Genomic DNA, 20555 nt, shown 5'->3' on the forward strand with positions numbered 1-20555 from the left:
ATACAATATTATTTTCCATATCTTACTGTAGTAAACTTTGGTGTATCATAGTATAATTTACCCTTTAGTATATAGTATAACTGCTGGCTCTATGTAGACTTGATTATACTACTATAGTTGTTGTTACTACATGTACAATTACCACAACAGATGAATACAAATGCTTTACTATAGAATGGCTCAAAAAGGTAAGCTCCGATCTACTGCTCTTCCATTGCTCATATATTACTTTAATTTTGGGTATTTAATACTGGAGAATGCAATATTAATCTCCATTTTGTACTATAGTAAACTGGTGTATTATAGTATAATTTCATAGTATATAGTAAAACTACTGGGTTTATTTAGATCTGCTTTACTATAGTAAGGCTCAAAATAAGGTAAGCTCTACTGCACAAATTGCTTGTATATTACTTTAAATTGGGATTTTTCATACTGGAGAACACAATATTACTCTCCATTTTTACTACAGTAAACTATGGTGTATCAGTATAAGTTTCCCTATAGTACAAAGTATAACTACTGGGTTAATATAGATTTCCTTATATTACTATGGTAGTTGTTACCATGTACAATTACCACAACAGATTAATTAAAATGCTTTACTATAGTGTGGCTCGAAACAAGGTAAGATCTGATCTACTGCACTTCGATTGCTCATATATTACTTTAATTAGGGATTTTTTATACTGGAGAATACAATATTATTTTCCATTCCTTTTTACTATAGTAAACTGTAGTATATTGTGGCATAATTTACCCCGTAGTACATAGTATACCTTCTTGGTTTATAGGTTTGCTTATATTACTATAGCTGTTGATGCTATAGCACATGTACAACTATACAACAGATTAATTCAAATGCTTTACTATAGTATGTTTTAAAAGGAAGGTACTATCAGATCTACTGCACTTCCATTGCTCGTATGTTACTTTGATTTAAAAAAAATTTTAATACAGGAGAATACAATATTATTCTCCATTTCTTCTACTATAGTAAACTGTGGTGTATTGCAGTATAACTGAGCCTATTGTAAAATCCAGTACACTAAAAAAAAAAATAATAATAATAATAAATCCCTTTTGGTGCTTGTTTTTTTGGAACAACTTAAATGTTTTAAGTTCAATCCACTTAAATTTATCAAAATTAAGCTAACCTTATTGATTTGGGTTGTGACAACATGAAGGAATTGTGTGAAGCCCTGCATTTTCCACAGTGTATATAATAAAACTACACTATTGCTTAATTTGTTTGTATTAATATAGTTATAATGACAACTGTAGTATTAACTGAGTACTTTACTATAGTATGGTTAAAAAAACACTACAGTGTTTACTATAGCCCATTTAAGGGATGTAAACAAAAACAATGGTCTTGACATTTTCCATAACTTCTGAGAGTCCAGAAATGTCTACATATGAGATATGCTTGAATCACCACTTGTTGTTTCAGATATGAAATAGTTTGACAACTTGCAGGACATGTTAATGGGCCAGTGATATCAACACACTAAAATGGTCTATAAATTACTGTAGTATCTTCTTTGATGTGTGTAATATTAAATCAAATATGTTATTGTTGTTCAAAAACACGCAGGGCTTCTCATTCCCCGTCCTGGAGGTCTGGCGTCCTGCAGATGTTAGCTCCAACTCCAATTAGACACACCTGGGCTTGCTAATCAAGCTCTTACTAGGCGTTCTAGAAACATCCTTGCGTTGACGCAAGTTGGAGCTAAAATCTGCAGGACACCGGACATCCAGAACCGAGTTTGAGAAGCAACTACAGTTGTCACTATATATGACTGTAGTACTTTATTTCGTGTGTCGTGGTCGTTTTATTTTTTCCAAAATGACGGTAAGTTTGTTTATCTTGTCGATTAAAACACAACACTGATTCCATACATGAGTCACTGAATGCATTATTAATCATATTTATAAAAAGACTTGTTTTAAAGAGTGCTGTGGTGAATAATTTAGGACCTGCAGTATCTTGGAACCCAGCGAGCGGTTGTTTAACACTAGAGGGCAGTAGCGCACTGTTTACGCACCATCATGTGACGTAAAATGTGACATTCCCAAACATTCCAGTGTGTCTACATGCAAGTTCATTATTCAGAGGTGGCATTAGTTTGTTGAGTTCACTAAAAATGTTCTAAATAATGATTCAATCAATATATTGCATGTGTAACTGCATGCGTAAAATGCAGTTGCATGCATTTAGATGCATTCGGAAATTTACAAATTGAACTGTATTGTGTTTAATATTCTGTTCGATTATTCTAGATTGAAATGCTGAAACCTCAAAACAGAAAAGAGCTTTCATTTAGCTTTTGATATTCTATATTATGTCCAAATAAAGCAATGCAGAATCCAAAACAAGTATGTTCACATTAAACATTGCCGCACTCCACGCGTGCTTTTTTTTGCGCACAAACAGTGGGTGTTCCCTTAATCATCTTGAGCAAACCTTCCTGTGCATTTCCCTTCTGAAACGAGAGCATGTTTCTTTTCAGACTGCGTGTGATGCACGGAAGAGGAAAGAGAGAGAGAGTGTGAGTGAGAGAGCAATCACATTCACAGGGAGGATTTTGGTGATGCGCTGTTCATTTCAGCACCACAAACCACCATCAGAGAGCAGAAAGAAGGTAAGATCTCATCTTCTGCACTCCTATTGCTCGTATGCTACTTTTATAGAACAATTTTTTATAATGCAGAATACAATATTAGTGCTTATTTATCTGTTTGCGCACGAAATATCATGCATATTTGAACTAAAGGAATTTTGCAGTGTCTATTTGTGACTTGACATCACTTTATTACTTAATATATAGTAGTTAAGCTTTTAATTAAACGTTTAGTTCAAGCGTTGGTGGTGTATGTAAAGCAATGAGCGAGAATGCAGATGCCGTGTTGATTAGACTCAGTGCATTGCATCAAAGGAATGCGCGTAAAAGCACACGCTTGCATGCATGCTGATTAATACAACATTGCCTATTAGCTCTACACAGTTCGGATTATGAATGAGAGCCGTCAACGCGTAATGTATATACTGTGCTTTTCCATGCCTTAATCACGAGTTGCATTGGCAGATTAGAAACTCTTAAATTGCATGCCGATGTTTCTTTCAACTATAGTTATAAAAAAAGAGCTCTGGATTCCCACCAGAGCGGTTCTCCTGTAGGAAATATAATGGGATCTCCAGTAGAGGATGGTTCTGCTTGACACATACTGATTCGTGTAAATTAAAAAGAGAAATGGGACACACTGCGTCTGCCAGGGTAATAACTCCATCTGTCTCCGAAATAGCGACAGAGGAGAGGGAAGACCCGAGCTCTCATATAGAGATTAATTCGTGCAAACGAGTCGGGGCAAATCTAATTAGGCGTATTCACGTAATCATTTACGCACATGCATTTCAACTCAAACTGGAGAAACATATGCGCACTTAAAGGTGAATGGAGCCGTATAAGGCAGAGCAGGACGTCATTTGGAATCAATACAGAGTCATTATAGCAGAATGGAGATATTGGAGCAGAATAGAGTGCGGTGAATGTTATCTTAATGGTAATATAAAGCTCACAGTAGGAGCCAGGGATACTGATGAGATCTGTCCTGCGTGATCGGTAGTGCCTGGGTTTGTGTGGGAATTTCAGTGGCATTTGTGGCTCACCAGGAGAGCAAAATCACATTCACAAGTGTGCGATGGACTTCCTTTATGTTGTGGAGTGATGCTCTTGGCGCATGGAGGCGGCAGATTGCGCAGCATGTGTCTTTCGGAAGCGCAAAGCAGTGCGTAAATGCGCTGGGTGCGCGTAATGAAACGACGGCTCTCCACTGTAAAGTGGACATGTGGAGGTGTTTCACGAGAGGAGCTCTCTGTCTGGGCTTTCTGACATGTTTCAGGTGCTTGGTGTGTGCCAAAAGCACTGAAAATTAGCTGCCTTCTTTTTAAAGGTTGCTGTGTTTTGGCTAAAAGGAAGGAAAAGCAGTTTTGATGTTGGGTATAGGAAGTTGGAGGATGTCAATGGAAGTGCAGATGAGATCTTACCTTCTTTTAAACCACCATATAGTAAAGTATTTGAATTATTTAGTTGTGGCTATTGTAAAAGTGCTATGGTAACAACAATAGTCACATAAACAAATCTGTATAAACCAATACTGTTTTACTGCATTCTATAGGGCAGGGGTGTCCAATCTTGGTCCTGGAGGGCTGGTGTCCTGGAGAGTTTATCTTCAACCCTAACCAAACACACCTGAACCATCTAATCAAGCTCTTACTAGGTATACTAGACACTTCCTGGTAGTTGTGTTGAAGCAATTTGGAGCTAAACTATGCAGGACAGCAGCCCTCCAGGACTGAGTTTGGACACTCCTACACTCTCAGAAACAAAGGTACGAGAGCTGTCACTGGGGTGGTACCTTTTCGAAAGGTACACATTTGTACTTGAAGGGTCCATATTGGTACCTCAAAAGTATATATTAGTACCTACAAATTTTAAGAGGAACACTTTTGTACTTTTTAGGTACCAACATGTACCCTCAAGGTATTAATATGGACTTTTTAGGTACAAATTTGTACCTTTTGAAAAGGTACCACCCCAATGACAATTCGCTTACCTTTATTTGTGAGAGTGTATAAATTATAAATTACTAATTATAATAATTATGACTAATTATAATAAAACACCAGTTTTTTATAGTATATAAAGTATACTATAGTGTTTAATACAGTTTATCAGTAAGAAAAGGCAGCTGTATTTACATATTAGAGTAGCAAGGAGTAGTGATTTAATGAATCTCCCCACCCCCAAATTTTCATCCTATATAACTTTAAGAACACGATTTATATTGTGTTTATGTTAAATGTGTAATATCTATAAACTTTAAAGGGATAATTCATCAAAAAATGACAATTATGTCATCATTTACTCACCTTTGACTTGTTCAATAACATTGTTTTGTTCTATTGAACAGCAGAAAAACTAGTACTATGGAAGTCTATGGTTATCAGTTTCCAACATTTTTTAAAATCTGCTTTTAGGTTTAAAAGAAAAGCTCAAACTTGTTTTGGAATAATTATATGATTACCGAATTTACAATTTACAATCTCTTTTAAGGCCTGGTTTCGCAGACAGGGTTAGGCCATAGTTCATTTCGTACATGTAAGGATTTTGATCATTGCTGGTGTACTTAAGACATGTAAATGTCTTTCAGTGGCTTTTCAATGTCTTTTCAGAATAGGCTTAATCCTTGTCTATATAATAATTATTGTCTCTTTGCATCTGCCCAAATTTCCATCTCTGTTCATCTTGGCCAAAAAAAAAAAAAAAAAAAAAAAAAAAAAAAAAAAAAAACGGGTGTAAAAAATATTTTTTCAATAACTCACCTTGATTACTCTCTGTTCCACTCCAGTCCACAAAGCCAAACTGTAAGAATCATCCTGAATGCTCCATTATATGCAAACAGTCAGATTTCCTCTCGCTGGGAAATATCTTTGGCTGGCTATGCAAATGTGAGGTGCATCTTTTTTCTTTTTTTTTGCATTCAATGAGGCAGAAATGAAAGACCACACAGAGCTCCAAATGACTGTGTGATGTAATTTCCTCCCTGTCAAGATGTCCGTGTGTTTGATGAGTTTGCTTTGTTGCTTGCATACATTGTGTCTGATTCATGTTTGATTTCTCTTTGTGCAGCCACTCATGCAATGTTTTCTTTTGCTTTAGATGCGTTTGAAGATGTGAGACGGTCGCAGCTCGGATGTTAAAAGGGACTTGTTTACTTCCTATCTAACACTTTTGAGAGTCTCCTTAAATCACCTGCTGCCGGTCACATGACGCACCACTGTGGCAACCTAAATGGCCGGGGTGCTTGGCTTCAGCTTTGAAACGGCCATGGATTTTCCTGTCCACCTACTTCCCCATTAGTCCCACCAATTGGAATCTGTATCCATTCGCTTCTTCAGATTTTCCCCAACAACTCTGTGGATATGGATCTTGTGTGCTTAAGCCGGACTCAATACCAGTTGCTTGTCTTTCTCTGCTACTGGTTTCCAGTCTCCCTCCAGAAGCTGGAGACGCCACCGATTGAGTATGCCCACTCTATCCGTCTGGATGGCGATATTATCCTGGGCGGCCTGTTTCCGGTTCATTCTCGGGGTGAGCGTGGGGTTCCTTGTGGAGAGTTAAAGAAGGAGAAAGGCATCCACCGATTAGAGGCAATGCTGTTTGCCATTGACCTCATCAATAAAGACCCAGATCTACTGCCCAATGTGACATTAGGTGCCCGAATTCTGGACACCTGCTCGCGGGACACTTACGCTCTGGAGCAGTCTCTTACCTTTGTGCAAGCTCTCATTGAGCGCGACGGTTCGGATGTACGCTGTGCCAATGGAGATCAGCCCATATTCGCCAAACCCGACAAAATTGTTGGCGTCATCGGTGCAGCTGCCAGCTCGGTCTCCATCATGGTCGCCAACATCTTGAGGCTTTTTAAGGTAGGCAGACTCAACTTATTCTTCTGGGAATTGGTAGAGCGGTGCATCTTCTAATTGTTGTCAGTGATTGATGTTGCATAGTGTTGTGGATAACAATCTCAGTTGAGAATCGAAAGTTGTGGGTTGAAGCCCTACCTCAAGATTGGCTCAAACTTGCCAGGGATCTAATTTTGACTTTCTAAGGTGTGGGAGGTGTAGGGAATCCTATAGCTGCTGTGGATGATGGTTACAGTGCAATATTGAGGTTAACAGTGCGAAAGGGTGTAGGCTGTAACCTAAAACGGATTGAGGCTCATATTTCCAGTCATCGATCTTCATTATTTTGATAAAAGTTGTAAAACTTGACGTAAGAAGGCCACAGAAAAGCCTTGCATTTACACAACCTGGAAATTACACAGCATCTCTACTTGTTGTAAATGACAGTTAATGTAGTAGTTGATCTGGGTTAGGCACTAAAAAGTTGTGAGCTGAAAATTAAATCCCTGTCATGTTGGTCAAGTTCAACAGAATTGTTGGGTCATGTTGGTCAACATTATGATGTTCGAGGTAAGCAAGATCACATAAAAGGTCTAACCTTGCATTTCTACCAGAAAGACTTTAGGAGGCAGATAAACGTATGAACATTTATTCTGAATTGTTTGCATGAATGTGAATTCGTTAAGGTCCTTTCATAAAGTTCTTTGGCGTAAAACCTCGTCTATAGTGCAGAACTCTGGATGAGCTGGCAGATCCTGCCTGAGGATGAAGGCAGAGCGAAGCCAACCCCCTGAGTGGAGACGAGGCCGACCTGGTGGTGGTGGTGATGGGGAGGATGGAGGGAAACTTCCGCTACGTCACCTGAATACAGCGAAACAGAATGTTTAGATGGGCTTATATACATGGCTTGCTTGGTTGTTATAGGCTGACGAGATAATTATTATAAATAACGTGACATCTCAGTCTTTCTGGTAGAACTATCGCTAAAGCTTTCATTTCTGGGGCCTGGGACTGGGGCAGCATCTGTAGCTGATGTGAATGATGATTAGAGTATGGATTATTTAGGTTAAAACAAAACCTACAGCTCAATCCATGTTATTTTTGACAAGTTGAACTAAATTTTGGAGACATCGTAGAAGATTTCTATCCATCCTGCTGGCCAAAATGATGATGATGCTCTTTGAGGTAAGAAAGGTCAAATAAAAAGTCTAAACTTTGCCAGATACCTGGAATGGGGCAGCATTTGTATCTGGTGTTAATGATGCTTAAAGCACAGTGTAGTAGATAACAATCTAAGATTGACACTTAAACATTGTGAACTAAATTCCTTCAAACGAATCCTTGTCATGTTTGCTAAGTTTGACACAATTGCTGGTGTTATAGCTGATTTAACTTCATGTTGGTTTATATAATGTCCAAACTTGCATTGGGAACCTGGGAATGGGGAAGTGTCTGTAGAATGACAAGTGTAAAGATTAACAGTCGGTGTTGGGAATGTTAAAGGTGTACAATGTAAGGCTGAAACCTGCTGTTGAATCCATGTTTTGTTTGCCAAGTTGGACAAAATTGTTAAAGTCATCATGGCAGATTGACATCCATCATGTTTGGCAACATAATCATGCTACTTGAGGTAAGAAAGATCACATATAAGATCAAACCTTTAATTTCTGGGGTCTAGGAATGGAGCGGTGTCTATAGCTGTTGCGAATGATGTTAAAATGTAGTGTAAAGGTTACAAATCTGGGCTGAGCTCTGAAATTATGAAGGCAAAATCATTCAGCTCATATTTGCCAGGTTCAACAAAATAATTAGGGTCATCAAGCTCAGTGGTTCTCAAAGTGGGGATTGGGATCCCCCTGAGGGAAAGAGGGGTCGCCAGGTGATTTCCAAAATATATTTATTTTTATTAAACCATAAGAATTACCATATTTTATCCTTAACCTACTGAAGAGAAAAAATCGTAGCTTATAGTTACTAGTTGTATTGGATTGCGACCCCTGGGGTAATTACATTATATTAAAGACACAGCAATAGCGTCAGATGCAGCAGATTGATTTTATAACACCAGGTTAAACTTTCTGGCCCATTTACAGCTCTCACATGCATTAAAAAAATTAAACCAAGAATAGACTTGGGTCTATTGGTGTGTGTGTGTGCCATTGCATGCAAGATGTCCGTAATTATAACCACTTTAGAGGATATTGGGGGTCACGAGTCACTGGCATTGTTATTTTGGGAGTCGTGGGCTGAAAAGTTTGGAAACCCCCGATCAAGCTGAATGTGTCCAAATCATGTTATGATGCTCTTTGAGGAAAGAAGGGTCACATAAAAGGTCAACCTTGGGTTTCTGGGGCCTGGGTTTGGAGAAGTGATTGTTAAATTGGGGTTTACTACAGAGTAACGCTTATCAATATGGGTTGGGCATTGAAAACATGTAGGCTGAACCCTTAATACCAGACCACATTTACCAAGTTTGTTTGGATCTTTATAACCAATGTGTCTCTGTTGTGTTTGCCAAAATCATGAAGCTCCCTAAGGTAAATATGGTCTCATAAGAAGTTCAACCTGTTTTCTGGTCTGGTTCGGCATCGATAGTTGTTGGAAATGCAAGTTATAATATAGAGTAGGAATTGGGAGCCAAAACGTTCTAGGTAAAAATAGCACAAGAAGCAATCCAATGCCATTGTATCCTTGAGCCGAGTGCTTAACCACAAGATCCAGAGGGACACTTAGTATGTGCAAGTTTGTTTTGATTAGTTTCTGCTTTCTCACTTTCAAGTCTTTTCCAGTATTTCTCTGAAGCACACAATGTCTTCTTAACCACGGCTGACCTCACATAACTCTAAGTACAGTTGTTTGAAATGTATTTTGACAGACTGAGTGCGCATGTAATCTTAAACGCATCTTAGGGCAGGATGTTTTTCGGGAAAAACGATGCTGCCCAAACTCTATTATAATTTAAATGTACGTCTTGTTACCCAGCAGGAAGATCACTATTTCTGGCCAGATTCGCCAGTGAAATGAACTCCGGCAGTTTGCTGTGCTTGTCTGGGGAAATTAAGACAACCAGGGGGCTTTTTCATTGTCATTATTTATGTATGCAAACAGCTAAAGTTCAGCAGTGACAACCTGTTACAATCGAGCGCTTCCGGTAAGAACATTACCTCTAGGAGCTGGAATGGGCGGTGTACAGTATATCCTGTGGGGAGTTATATACATGTCTGCATGCTGAAGTTCAAGCGGCCTCTTGACAACAATAGATTTTTTCACTCGGTCATGTTTAATAAGTGGTCTGAATAACACTTCTGGCCGACTGCTCATTGTAGTTGTCATAGGAACAACTCACGGTCATCCTGCGCCAATTAATGACACAATGTTAATGAAACTCTCTGCTGTTTATGCCACACTCATTAGCTGACCATGATTTGACTGATTGATGTAGACACGCCGCGCCGAAGCGACCCATCCGCGGTAAATGACGCATGTCCCATATTGCAAGCACAGATCTTTTTCTGTAACACAGTGTCAGCTGCCAGACTTTGCTATCGGGAAGCAATCATGCTAAACACGATTGGAAGAGACGTTGTCTTGGGTGTTGTGCATGTAGATTAGATGTGCATGGGATTGTGTGTGCACTTTCTTTTGTAAGAGAACATTGCCATTTGAAGACCTATGAAATGTTGTGAGATAGAAAAAAGGAGCACTTGACTGAACGTCATTGAATGTGACATGGATGAGTGAGAGTAGTCCCATACATCAACAATACCTCATAAATATTCACAAGGCTCTATAGCCTTATCCGTTTGGCGTTTTTCAGAAGCATTGGCTGCAATTCCAGCATTATAGATGTGACATTTGCTGTAAAAAACAGTATATGTTAACATTATATTGGAACATCTCTTTATATTTTCCAAAACAACTAACCACAGAGTTGTGCAACCCAGGCTTATTCTGATTATGTACCCCTATATACCTTTCTGGAGAGAGCAAAATACGTCCCAGGAGCTACGTTATTTAGCAGTTTTTGTTTTCGCAAATCCACAAGAGGCTGCTGGAGATCTCAGATTTCTTTTGCAAGTGCCATTCGTGCCTGCTGTTCTCACATAAATCCATCAGAAGCCGTCGTTGATTGACTGACAGAATGACCAAACGACTGACCCACTCTCCCCCTTCCCTGAACCCAACCGATATTGTTTACAAAAGCACCGATTGACCAGCGCCCACCAACTTCCCTAAACCAAACTGACAGTGTTTTTAAAAGCAATCCCGAAAAAGAAAAGCCCCCTGATTTTTTTTTTCCAGATTTTACCACATTCTCACCCTGTTATTTACTTGTTTATTCTATTTTTTAAGCTTTAGTTTTTCGTGCTTTCTGGAACCGTTCTTCACCGGACTTGAACCCTATTGTCGTGGTCAAATCCACTCTGCATCTCAAGTCCGCAGTCATGCATGTCGGGCTAACAACGGAAAAGCTGTCCAGATGGAGGTAATCGGTCAGCTGGTACGCGAGAAAAGGAATGGCATCATACTGCTTCGTTGCATTTGTTTTAAGCTGCGGTCACACTAGAGTTTGAGCGTGCGAAATTCTGTCGTACATTGCTGCGAAAAAAGGCGGGAAAAAACAAGATGATTAGACATTTAAAAAAGTAAGCGATTAGTCCATTTTTTTAATTTCTGTCCAGAGAGGTCATGTTTTGATCTTCGATTTGTCTCACGCAATCATGTAATGCGATTTCGCAGGTCAGAGTTCACCAACGCAGCGAACTGAGAAGCTTTTCTCGTGAGTTTGCGTTTCCGGTCTAACGCATTTGCGTGCATATGAATGAAAGTCTATGGGGAGAAACATGCAGTGTGATCACAGCTATAAAGATGAAATGCAGCCATACATAGCTCTGGCTATATAATTATCCAGAAATGTACATAGGGCTACATTTTCAGAATAAACCTATGTTGAAGTTGTGTGATCGGAAAAATATCAATCTGATATTTTATATTTTAAATGAGGAAAATAAACATGCGTTGTGGATGTGACCAAAAAAAGCATGCGAGTTTGAAGTATACAACATGCATTGTAGAAATTCTGTGAATTAAAGCACACAACCTAAAAGAAACAATGCTAATCCAAAGGATGAGAGTTGGCTCTCTATAGATAAAAAACATAATTGATTTTATTTATTTTGCATTTATGAGGAAAAAAGCTTGGTTATGGCTGTTGCGTCTCTCGGTTATGGATATGACAGATGTAAAAAAGGCACTTGTGCTGTGACTTTGGTAAATCAGATATAAGTGTTAAATATAAGACATTTTGAGTATTTTTACGCTACTACTACTACTATTACTAATAATAATACCTTTTATTTATAGGCGCCTTTCAGAGCACTCAAGGACACCTTACAGTATGTCTCTAAAATGCAAAACCAGCAAATAATGAACAAAGGGTTTCACTGTTTAGTTTTTTTCATGGCAAAGTTGACATTTGCATGGCATTGCTCGAAAGTATATTTGCCTTCTTGTCTCCGCAAAAGAGTTTCCAGAGTTATGGACTGTGGCTCATTTAAAGTAGATGCAATCTGACACTTGGCATCACAAATGCTTTCATTGCCTACTGTGAGTGTGCCAAAAGATCAGACCAATTATCTAAGGATCAATGCTGTGGAAGTCTCAAAGTTATTAAAAACGCGACAGTGCGTTCACAAAAAAATAGCCCTGAGTTAAATTAAAGTGATAAAAAAGAGACCTTTGCTCATTTATGGATTGTTGTACATAGAGATTCTGTTTTTATGATTAGTGAGTAGATTTGGATGAAATGGTTTGCCACATTTATGCATGCAATTACATGTTAAATTCATATTAATTGTATATCTTTGTAGTTTGCATGCCTGCTTTATACGAAATTGTGGCGAAAACTGTAAAGATGGCTTTTGTCTCTGAAAACCCTTGTTTGTAAATGGGAATTGAAGTAGACCTGCTAATATGAGATGTTCTTGAAAAATTTGAGCGCCAACATCCCCGTAAACAGGGGCTGATGCCAACGCGCCGTGATTCAGAATGGGACAGATGGAGTTCCCCTGTTCAGGTAATCGCTACAGCATTAGCATGCCTAGCGAGAGGAGGGCCACAGGCTGTTAGTCCCCTGATTTCCATTCCTCTGACGGTCTCAGCGCACTGCAGGTGCAATTCAGATGCAATTCATCGGGGAGGTGATTTATCAGGGCAGCCCTGCAGGTGAGGTCTCGCCACATGAGATTTCTGAGGACTATGAAGTGCCTCACTTTGCTGAGCGAAAGAGGGAGAGCTCATACATGAACTCGCATGCATATAATGGTGTGGCGTACTGTAATACAGTTGAAGTCAGAAATATTCGCCCTCCTGTGAATTTCTTTGTCGAATATTTCCCAAATGATGTTTAACAGAAGGGCGGCATGGTCGCACAGTGGGTAGCATTGTCGCCTCACAGCAAGAAGGTTGCTGGTTCGAGCCTTGGCTGGGTCAGTTGGCAGCTAAATTGTCCGTAGTGTATGTGTGTGAATTTTTTGATGGGTGTTTCCCATTGATTGCAGCTGGAAGGACATTCGCTGCATAAAACATGTTGGATAAGTTGGCGGTTCATTCTGCTGTGGCGGCCCCTGATAAATAAAGGGTCTAAGCCGAAAAGAAAATAAATGACTGTTTAACAGAGCTAGGAAATATCACAGTATTTCCTATAATATTTTTTCTTCTGAAGAAAGTCTTATGCACTTATAAATGCACTTATTTACTCACTAAATATTGACGGATGTGCATATCATGTCTATATTGCGTCGGTCAGTGTAATAGATGTCATTTGGACGTGTGTTGCGCAGTGGGAAAGTAGTGTACGCGCTAATAAAGCACAGTGAGAGTTGCTTTCTTCTGCCTGCATTGGCAGGAACCTCATCAGTGACTGATTTGAAGTGCTTCGGCACACAAGTACTGCTATTTGCACAATGATATTATAGCACTTCGTAATGTTGTTTCTGTAGTGTGTAATATATCTGTGCATGTATACGATCTGCAGAGTTACACAGCTGATATTTCATTTTCTACAATAGGGATTTACTGCGTCACGGTGGCACAGTGGGTAGCACGATCGCCTCACAGCAAGGTCACTGGTTCGAGCCCCCAGCTAGGTCAGTTGGCCTTTCTGTGGGGAGTTTGCATGTTCTCCCCATGTTGGTTTCCTTCGGGTTCTCCCTCACAGTCCAGACATGCGCTATAGGTGAATTGAATAAGCTAAAGTGGCTGTGTGTGAATGTAAAAGTGTATGTGGTGCTTCCCGGTGTACACAGGCATCTGCTGTGTAAAGCATATGCTGGATAAGTTGGCGGTTCATTCCGCTGTGGTGACCCCTGATTAATAAAGGGACTAAGCTGAAAAGAAAATGAATGAATGAATAGGGATTAATCCTGTCTAACAGAGAACACTGATCCAGATGTTGTCAACATTAGTTTATTTGAAATATTAGCAAAATTCACAGCCAAACAAGAGCTGTTGTTTGACCAGCGTTGCCATGCTTTTTCAAGCAGCGAGAACAAGTATACTACATAGAAATGTCCTTCTGGCATGCCCTCTTATAAATAAGATCATATAACCTCTTTAAAATAAAACTAAATATGTTAAATATCAATATTTGTTTTACTGAGCCTTTTGGAACACATTCTGGGATTGCATTAGCCTTTAAAATTGGCCAAAGGAATGTAACTGGGACCATTTAGCACCATGATTTGATGTCTTAAAAGGCTCCCTATGTAGACAGCTCAATCGCTTTTGAAACAAATGACTAAACTCCCATTCTGCCATCAGGGCTGGTGGGACGGTGGGTTTCGCTCTTAATTAAGATGTTTGTTATGGCTTTGATGAACCTCACGAGTGCTGCGGCATTTCATTGCTGCCTGTTCTTATTTATTTAACAATATTTAGCAATATTGCGTTCGTTTGGCAAACAATCGGCATGCATATTCATGAGCTCGGGCCCCAACACTCGGCATTCATTGTGCATTCAGACTGTACTTTTTCCTCGAATCTCTTTCAAGATGGGCTTAAATAATAATGACTTTGTTCTGACTGTACAGAACGATTCATTCATTTTGTAATACAAAAGCCACAGAGAATAGGATTTGTGTTGTAACACTTCATGTAAACAACATGCTTTTATTAGAGGAGTTTAAGCTTATTAAATGTGCACATGCTTTGTGGGAATTTCTGTAAAGTTTAAAAGAAAGAGGTTTTATTTATTTTTGAAGGGTCTTGAATTGGATTTTTAAAAACTATTTTGTAGATTCTGTGTGTTGTTTTCTGGTATTTTGTTATATCATGTAATTTATATTTAAATTATATTATTAATATTGTTATATGTGCAAATACCCAGAGACAAATATTTTATGTCTAGCAAATTTCTAGACAGCACTCTCTGGTGTAGTGGCATCTTAAACATACAGCGAAAGATATCCAGAGCAACATACGCATTTTACATGCGTAAAAAAATGTAGACGGGGCCCTTTGGTATATTTGTAAATTTGTTTCTCAGTAAATAGGTGATGCATTTTGGTGCATTTAGATTTATTAAACAGATAAATTTATTAAAACAATATTTTAGTCACCAAAAATATTTATAAAAGATAATACAGTTAAATTCAAGCTAAATATTGCAAAAATAAATTTCAACCCACCAAATTTCAACTAAATTAATATTAAACTTGTTTAGTACTTGTTGAGTACAATAGTTTGTATTCAATACTTTATTATTATTATTATTATTATAATTTTCCAACTTCCATATTTGCAATGCCTGTATTTTGGCATTGTTTGCTGTCCACTTAGAATCCAACATGAAAATCAATGTTTTCTTTATTCGCATCGATTGTTTTGAAATTCAAATGTCATTAACATGCCTGTGTTTTAATTTCTGTAATAAATGTGGCTGTCAAGCCAGGATCTTGATGGTTTATTGAGGGTATGTTGTTTACATGAAGAAACCTGTGTTACAAGTAAAACACATATTTGAATAAACAATTATATTTTGAATTTAAATAGTTTTTGTCTTGCGTTTACATTCATTTTACATTTAAATAGCCAAAATGAAAAGTTTCAGTCTTTTAAATGTGATTAATCCAATAAATTTAAACAAAAAATGTGATAAATTAGTTATTTTTTTGACAGCACGTGTATATATATATATATATATATATATATATATATATATATATATATATATATATATATATATATATATATAATATATATATATATATATATATACACACACACACACACACACACACACACACACACACACACACACACACACACACACACACTTTTAGAAAGTAGACTTTATTATTATGTAATATTATTTAAAAATGTATATGTTATTTTATAATAAAGTGTTAGAATAGAGTTCTTAACATCATCAAATGATTGTTGTTGTAAATGTGCACATCATGCATAAACTTAATTCAATTATAATTGGCTTTTGTAAATTGCGCTAAAAATATACATCAATCATGATTATTTCCACAGCCCCTTTTCATCTATTAAATGCTATTATTATTGTTATTATTTTACATTTTTATAAAGACTGCCAGGACCACATTGTGCCAGAAATAAAACTTTATAACTCGCTTTTAGCAAAGACTTTCAGCCTTTTATCTTAGCTGTGAGCAAAAAGGGCTCTGGCTGGTTTTTGACAGCGATGTGCAAAATACGGCTGGATCAATAGAGCGTCAGTCATAATTGTGCCCAAACACACCAACCTTTGAGCTTCTGAAAGCTTGATTCAATTACAAGCCACAGGCATTGAGATTACTTGTTTATCCAGTAGCAACACGTCGTCCGTCCATTCAGCCACAGCGGCTTTTACTCAAGGTTCTGCTGTGGATGTGAGAGAACAAAGGTAAAAAAAATCACGTCACATTCACGCTGAGAGCTAAATTGGCGAGTGTAAATGTTTTTTTTTATGCATTCGCTCCGCATCTCAGTTTGAAGTTAAAGAGAAAGACTAATGTGTCGCGTTTCGACGGGAACAGCGCGTGAATTATGAATCGATTTTGTGCTTCATTACTCCAGAAAGACAACAATTAGATTAAAACGTAATTAAACAACAGATGCACATTATGTTGGGTTGAGTCAGCGAGTCTGTTATCGTTAGTTTCGGTGTGTTTATGGAAAGGTCAGACTCGACATCGCTCCTCCGTGGCTTATTTAGACCACCAAATGCATAAATCACTCGCCTGGCACTGCGCTGTAATGGATTGTGTAATGAAGTTGGCATTTTCATAAAGTATTTTTGTTTAGTTTTTTTCTTTTATCGAAGCAGCACTCTTAAGTTAATTTCAGCAGATGGGTTTTCTTGCACGCTGAAAATCACTGGCATCGACGCATGAGGCCAATAAACCTTTGCACCTTCCTAAATCTATTAAATTGCACCTTCTCGGCTGAAAACCATCTGTGCACGGATGAATGCATGTGTTTTATGCCGCATACACACACGCACACAGTATGGAAATTAAATGAGAAAATGGTGTACGCACTGCCAATGAAAAATGACTTGTTTTCCAATGAAGGTGTCTGGAATCAAAATTGTTTTAATTGATATGCAAAACGAAAGGATCTCAAGTGTTCTTATCTGAAACTAATCCATTTGCGCTTCATAAATAAAACAATGATCGATGTACATTAGGGATTATGCGGGATCTGTTTTATACACTGCAATAAATAAATGATAAAGATGCTTTTTCCATATTTTTTGACTTTGTTTTCAAATAAATGTGTCTACAATCAAGGTGCATTTAATTCAGAAGCAAAATGGCTCTATTTCGAAGTGTTCTTATGTAAAAAATATCGTAAATAAGTGATTGTACTTAATAAATAAAGCAGTGGTTGATATATATTGTGTATAGTGAGTTGAGTTGGATATCAAATGCCAATAGGGGTCAGAAAAGACATCATCTGTTTGGGTTATATATGCTGGAAATGCTGGAAATATTTTGTCTTAGCATGATGTAGACAGCGCCTACTAGTGGATTTGTCATCTTAAACATGCAGCAAACCATACACCGAGCAATGTATGTTATATTTTGCTAAAATGTAGACAGCACCCTCTAGTAGTGTTAGCTTCTAAAACAGTGCAGTACCATGAGCAATATATTTTGTAATTCGCAAAAATGCAGAGAGCACCCTCTAGTGGATCTGTCATTGAAGCATGCAAAGTAAAAATGTAGACCGCACTCTTTAGTGGATTTGTCATGCCTGCTGTGGTCAATTTGTAATCTAAAACGTGCTACGAAACATACATGGAGCAACATATTTTACATTTACATTATAATGTATAAAAGGGTTTATCCTTCGAAACATGCATAAAACATACCACTAGCATTATGTTTTATAATTTGCATAAATGTAAATATTGACCTCTAGTGGATATGTAATCTGAAATGTGCTCTGAAATGTTCACAACAACATATTTTACATTTCACAAAAACAGAGATAGTGCCTTCTAACGAATTTGTTTTCCGAAACGTACAATGAAATGTACCACAAGCAATGTATTTTATAATATGCAAAAATGTAGACAGTGCCCTCTAGTGGATTTGTCATCTGAAACATGCTATAAAATCAACACAGAACTGTGTATTTTACATTTCACAATAATGTAGACAGTGCCCTCTAGTGGATTTGTCATTGAAACATGCAACAAAACTTACCTGAAGCAATACAGTTTGCATTTAGCAAAAAAAAAAAAGAAAAAAAAACGTACACAGCGCCCTCTAGATTATTTGTAATCTGAAATGTATTATAAAATGTACACTGAACGTGTTTTACATTTTGCAAAAATGTAGACAGCGCCCTCTAGTGGATTTGTCATCTGAAACATGCAATGAAATGTACCATAAGCAATGTATTTTTTAATTAGCGAAAATGTAGACAGCGCCCTCTAGTGGATTTGTCATCTGAAACATGCAATGAAATGTACCATAAGCAATGTATTTTTTAATTAGCGAAAATGTAGACAGCGCCCTCTAGTGGATTTTCCATCTGAAACATACCATACATTGTACATGGAGCAATGTATTTTACAATTTGCAAAAATGTAGGCAGCACCTTCTAGTAGATTTATGATCTGATACTTACAATTAAATGTACCATGAGTAATGTATTTCATAATTAGCAAAAATGTAGACAGCGCCCTCTAGTGAGTTTGTAATCTGAAATGTACTATAAAATGAACATAGAACAGCGTATTTTACATTTTACAAAAGTGTAGACAGCGCCCTCTAGTGGATTTGTCATCTGAATTGTGCAATAAAATGCGTCACAAGAATATATTTTATCATTTGCAAAAATGTAGACATCGCCCTCTAGTGGATTTGTCTTCTGAAACATGCAATGAAACGTACCCGGAGCAAAGTATTTTATTATTAGCAAAAATGTAGACAAGAGCCCCCTAGTTGATTTGTAATCTGAAATGTACAATGAAATGTAGCGCAAACAATGTATTTTGTATTTAGCAAAAATGTAGACAGCGCCCTCTAGTGGATTTGTCTTCTGAAACATGCAATGAAATGTACCACAAGCAAATTTTTTATATTTTGCAAAAATGTTGATAGTGCCCTCTTGTGGATTTGTAATCTGAAATGTACTATGACATGTACACGGAGCATTGTATTTTTCCTTTTTCAAAAATGTAGAGGGCGCCCTCTAGTGAATTTGTAATCTGAAACGTGCAATGAAATGGACCACGAGCAATGTATTTTATATTTAGCAAAAATGTAGTAAGCGCCCTCTAGTAGATTTGTTTTCTAAAAAATGCAATAAAATGTACCATGAGTAAAATACTTTGATTTGCAAAAATGTAGACAGCACCCTCTAGTGGAAGTGTAATCTGAAATGTGCCATGACATTTGCACAGAGCATTGTATTTTATATTTGACATTTTGCAAAAATGTAGACCTCTAATGGTTTTGTCATCTTAAATGTGCGGAAAAATGCACCCGTAGGAACGTATTTTAGGTTTATCAGAAACGTAGGCTGAGGCACATATGTCCAAAGAGCCTGATAGATAGAAAGAGCTCTAATATTAGTGGTGTTGTTTGTATTTGGCCGTCCATTTGGAGCAGTGAATGGAGTCTGTTGTGTCTGCTAGCGTAGCATCTTAGCCACCCACAGTAAAGCCCATTGGGACACAGCAGATGAGTGTGAAATCTGGTGTTTGGCTGAAAATGACTTGCTGATGGGAAACGCAGAAGCTTTTTTTGTATCCACAAGAAGGCCTCTGCTAAACAACACCTCCAGCATTGACAGAGAGGTGATTTATAGATGGAGGAGAGTCCCGATTATTCTATCGTTTTTTGCTCTATGGGTCAGAATAGACTTCACACTGAGCCAAATTGAAATCCACGCACATCCTTTAGAAATTGTACATTTTTAATTGCTTTTCTTGCTGGTGTGGGATTTCAGGTGATTTGAGCCAGCGCTAGTGTTGAATTGTATGCTTGAGTGCTTGAAGATTTGGCCTGGTGTGTGATTTTTTTATTTTTAATCTTGAAACTTGCTTTTTTATTTATATATATTTTTTTATAAAGTGCAAGAATCAAGTGTTTTTGTGTGTCAAAAACTTTATTTCCCATTTAATAATGTATTTTCGCCTTGCTTTCAAATTACCCAAACATTATTGAGTCAAGATAGATTTACTTAAAGCAAATTAATATATAAAACATTATTTAATTCAGCCCATTTTTTTCTTATCCCATCTTTTGAAAGATGTGATGTAGAAAAAATAATGCTTTTTATTTATATAGTTTTACTAAATAACCTATGAATACATTTATTTTTTATTCCTTTAATTACTATTTCATTTATTCACGATCCTTGTGTTTTCACACACTTTTCTCCAGCTTTTTGTTTTGTTTTATTTATTTGTTTAATTTACCTACATTCCACCTTTTTATTTTAATTTAGTTTATTTTAATTATTTAAATTTTTATTTGATTTCGTGTGAATTATTTTAAATTTTATTTTGTGTGATTTTATTTATTTAAATATTTTAATTTTAATTTATTTTAATTTTGTG

The 20555-nt window shown here is 37.2% G+C and overlaps 1 protein-coding gene across 5 annotated transcripts in view; it reads left to right on the forward strand.

The window, feature by feature from the left end:
* Positions 1–1715: 1715 nt before the first annotated feature.
* grm8a (glutamate receptor, metabotropic 8a) overlaps positions 1716–20555 on the forward strand; it is a 264734-nt gene continuing 245894 nt past the window's right edge. For 2 of the 5 annotated variants that reach the window (XM_009300054.5, XM_009300051.5), the window contains exons 1-2: positions 2489–2645; positions 5724–6493. In XM_009300054.5, coding sequence (XP_009298329.1) covers positions 5987–6493 — 507 coding nt within the window. In that variant the 5' untranslated portion in view covers positions 2489–2645; positions 5724–5986. 5 annotated transcript variants of the gene reach the window in all.

Source organism: Danio rerio, chromosome 4 (genome assembly GCF_049306965.1).
Source record: "Danio rerio strain Tuebingen ecotype United States chromosome 4, GRCz12tu, whole genome shotgun sequence".
NCBI classification, from domain to species: domain Eukaryota; kingdom Metazoa; phylum Chordata; class Actinopteri; order Cypriniformes; family Danionidae; genus Danio; species Danio rerio.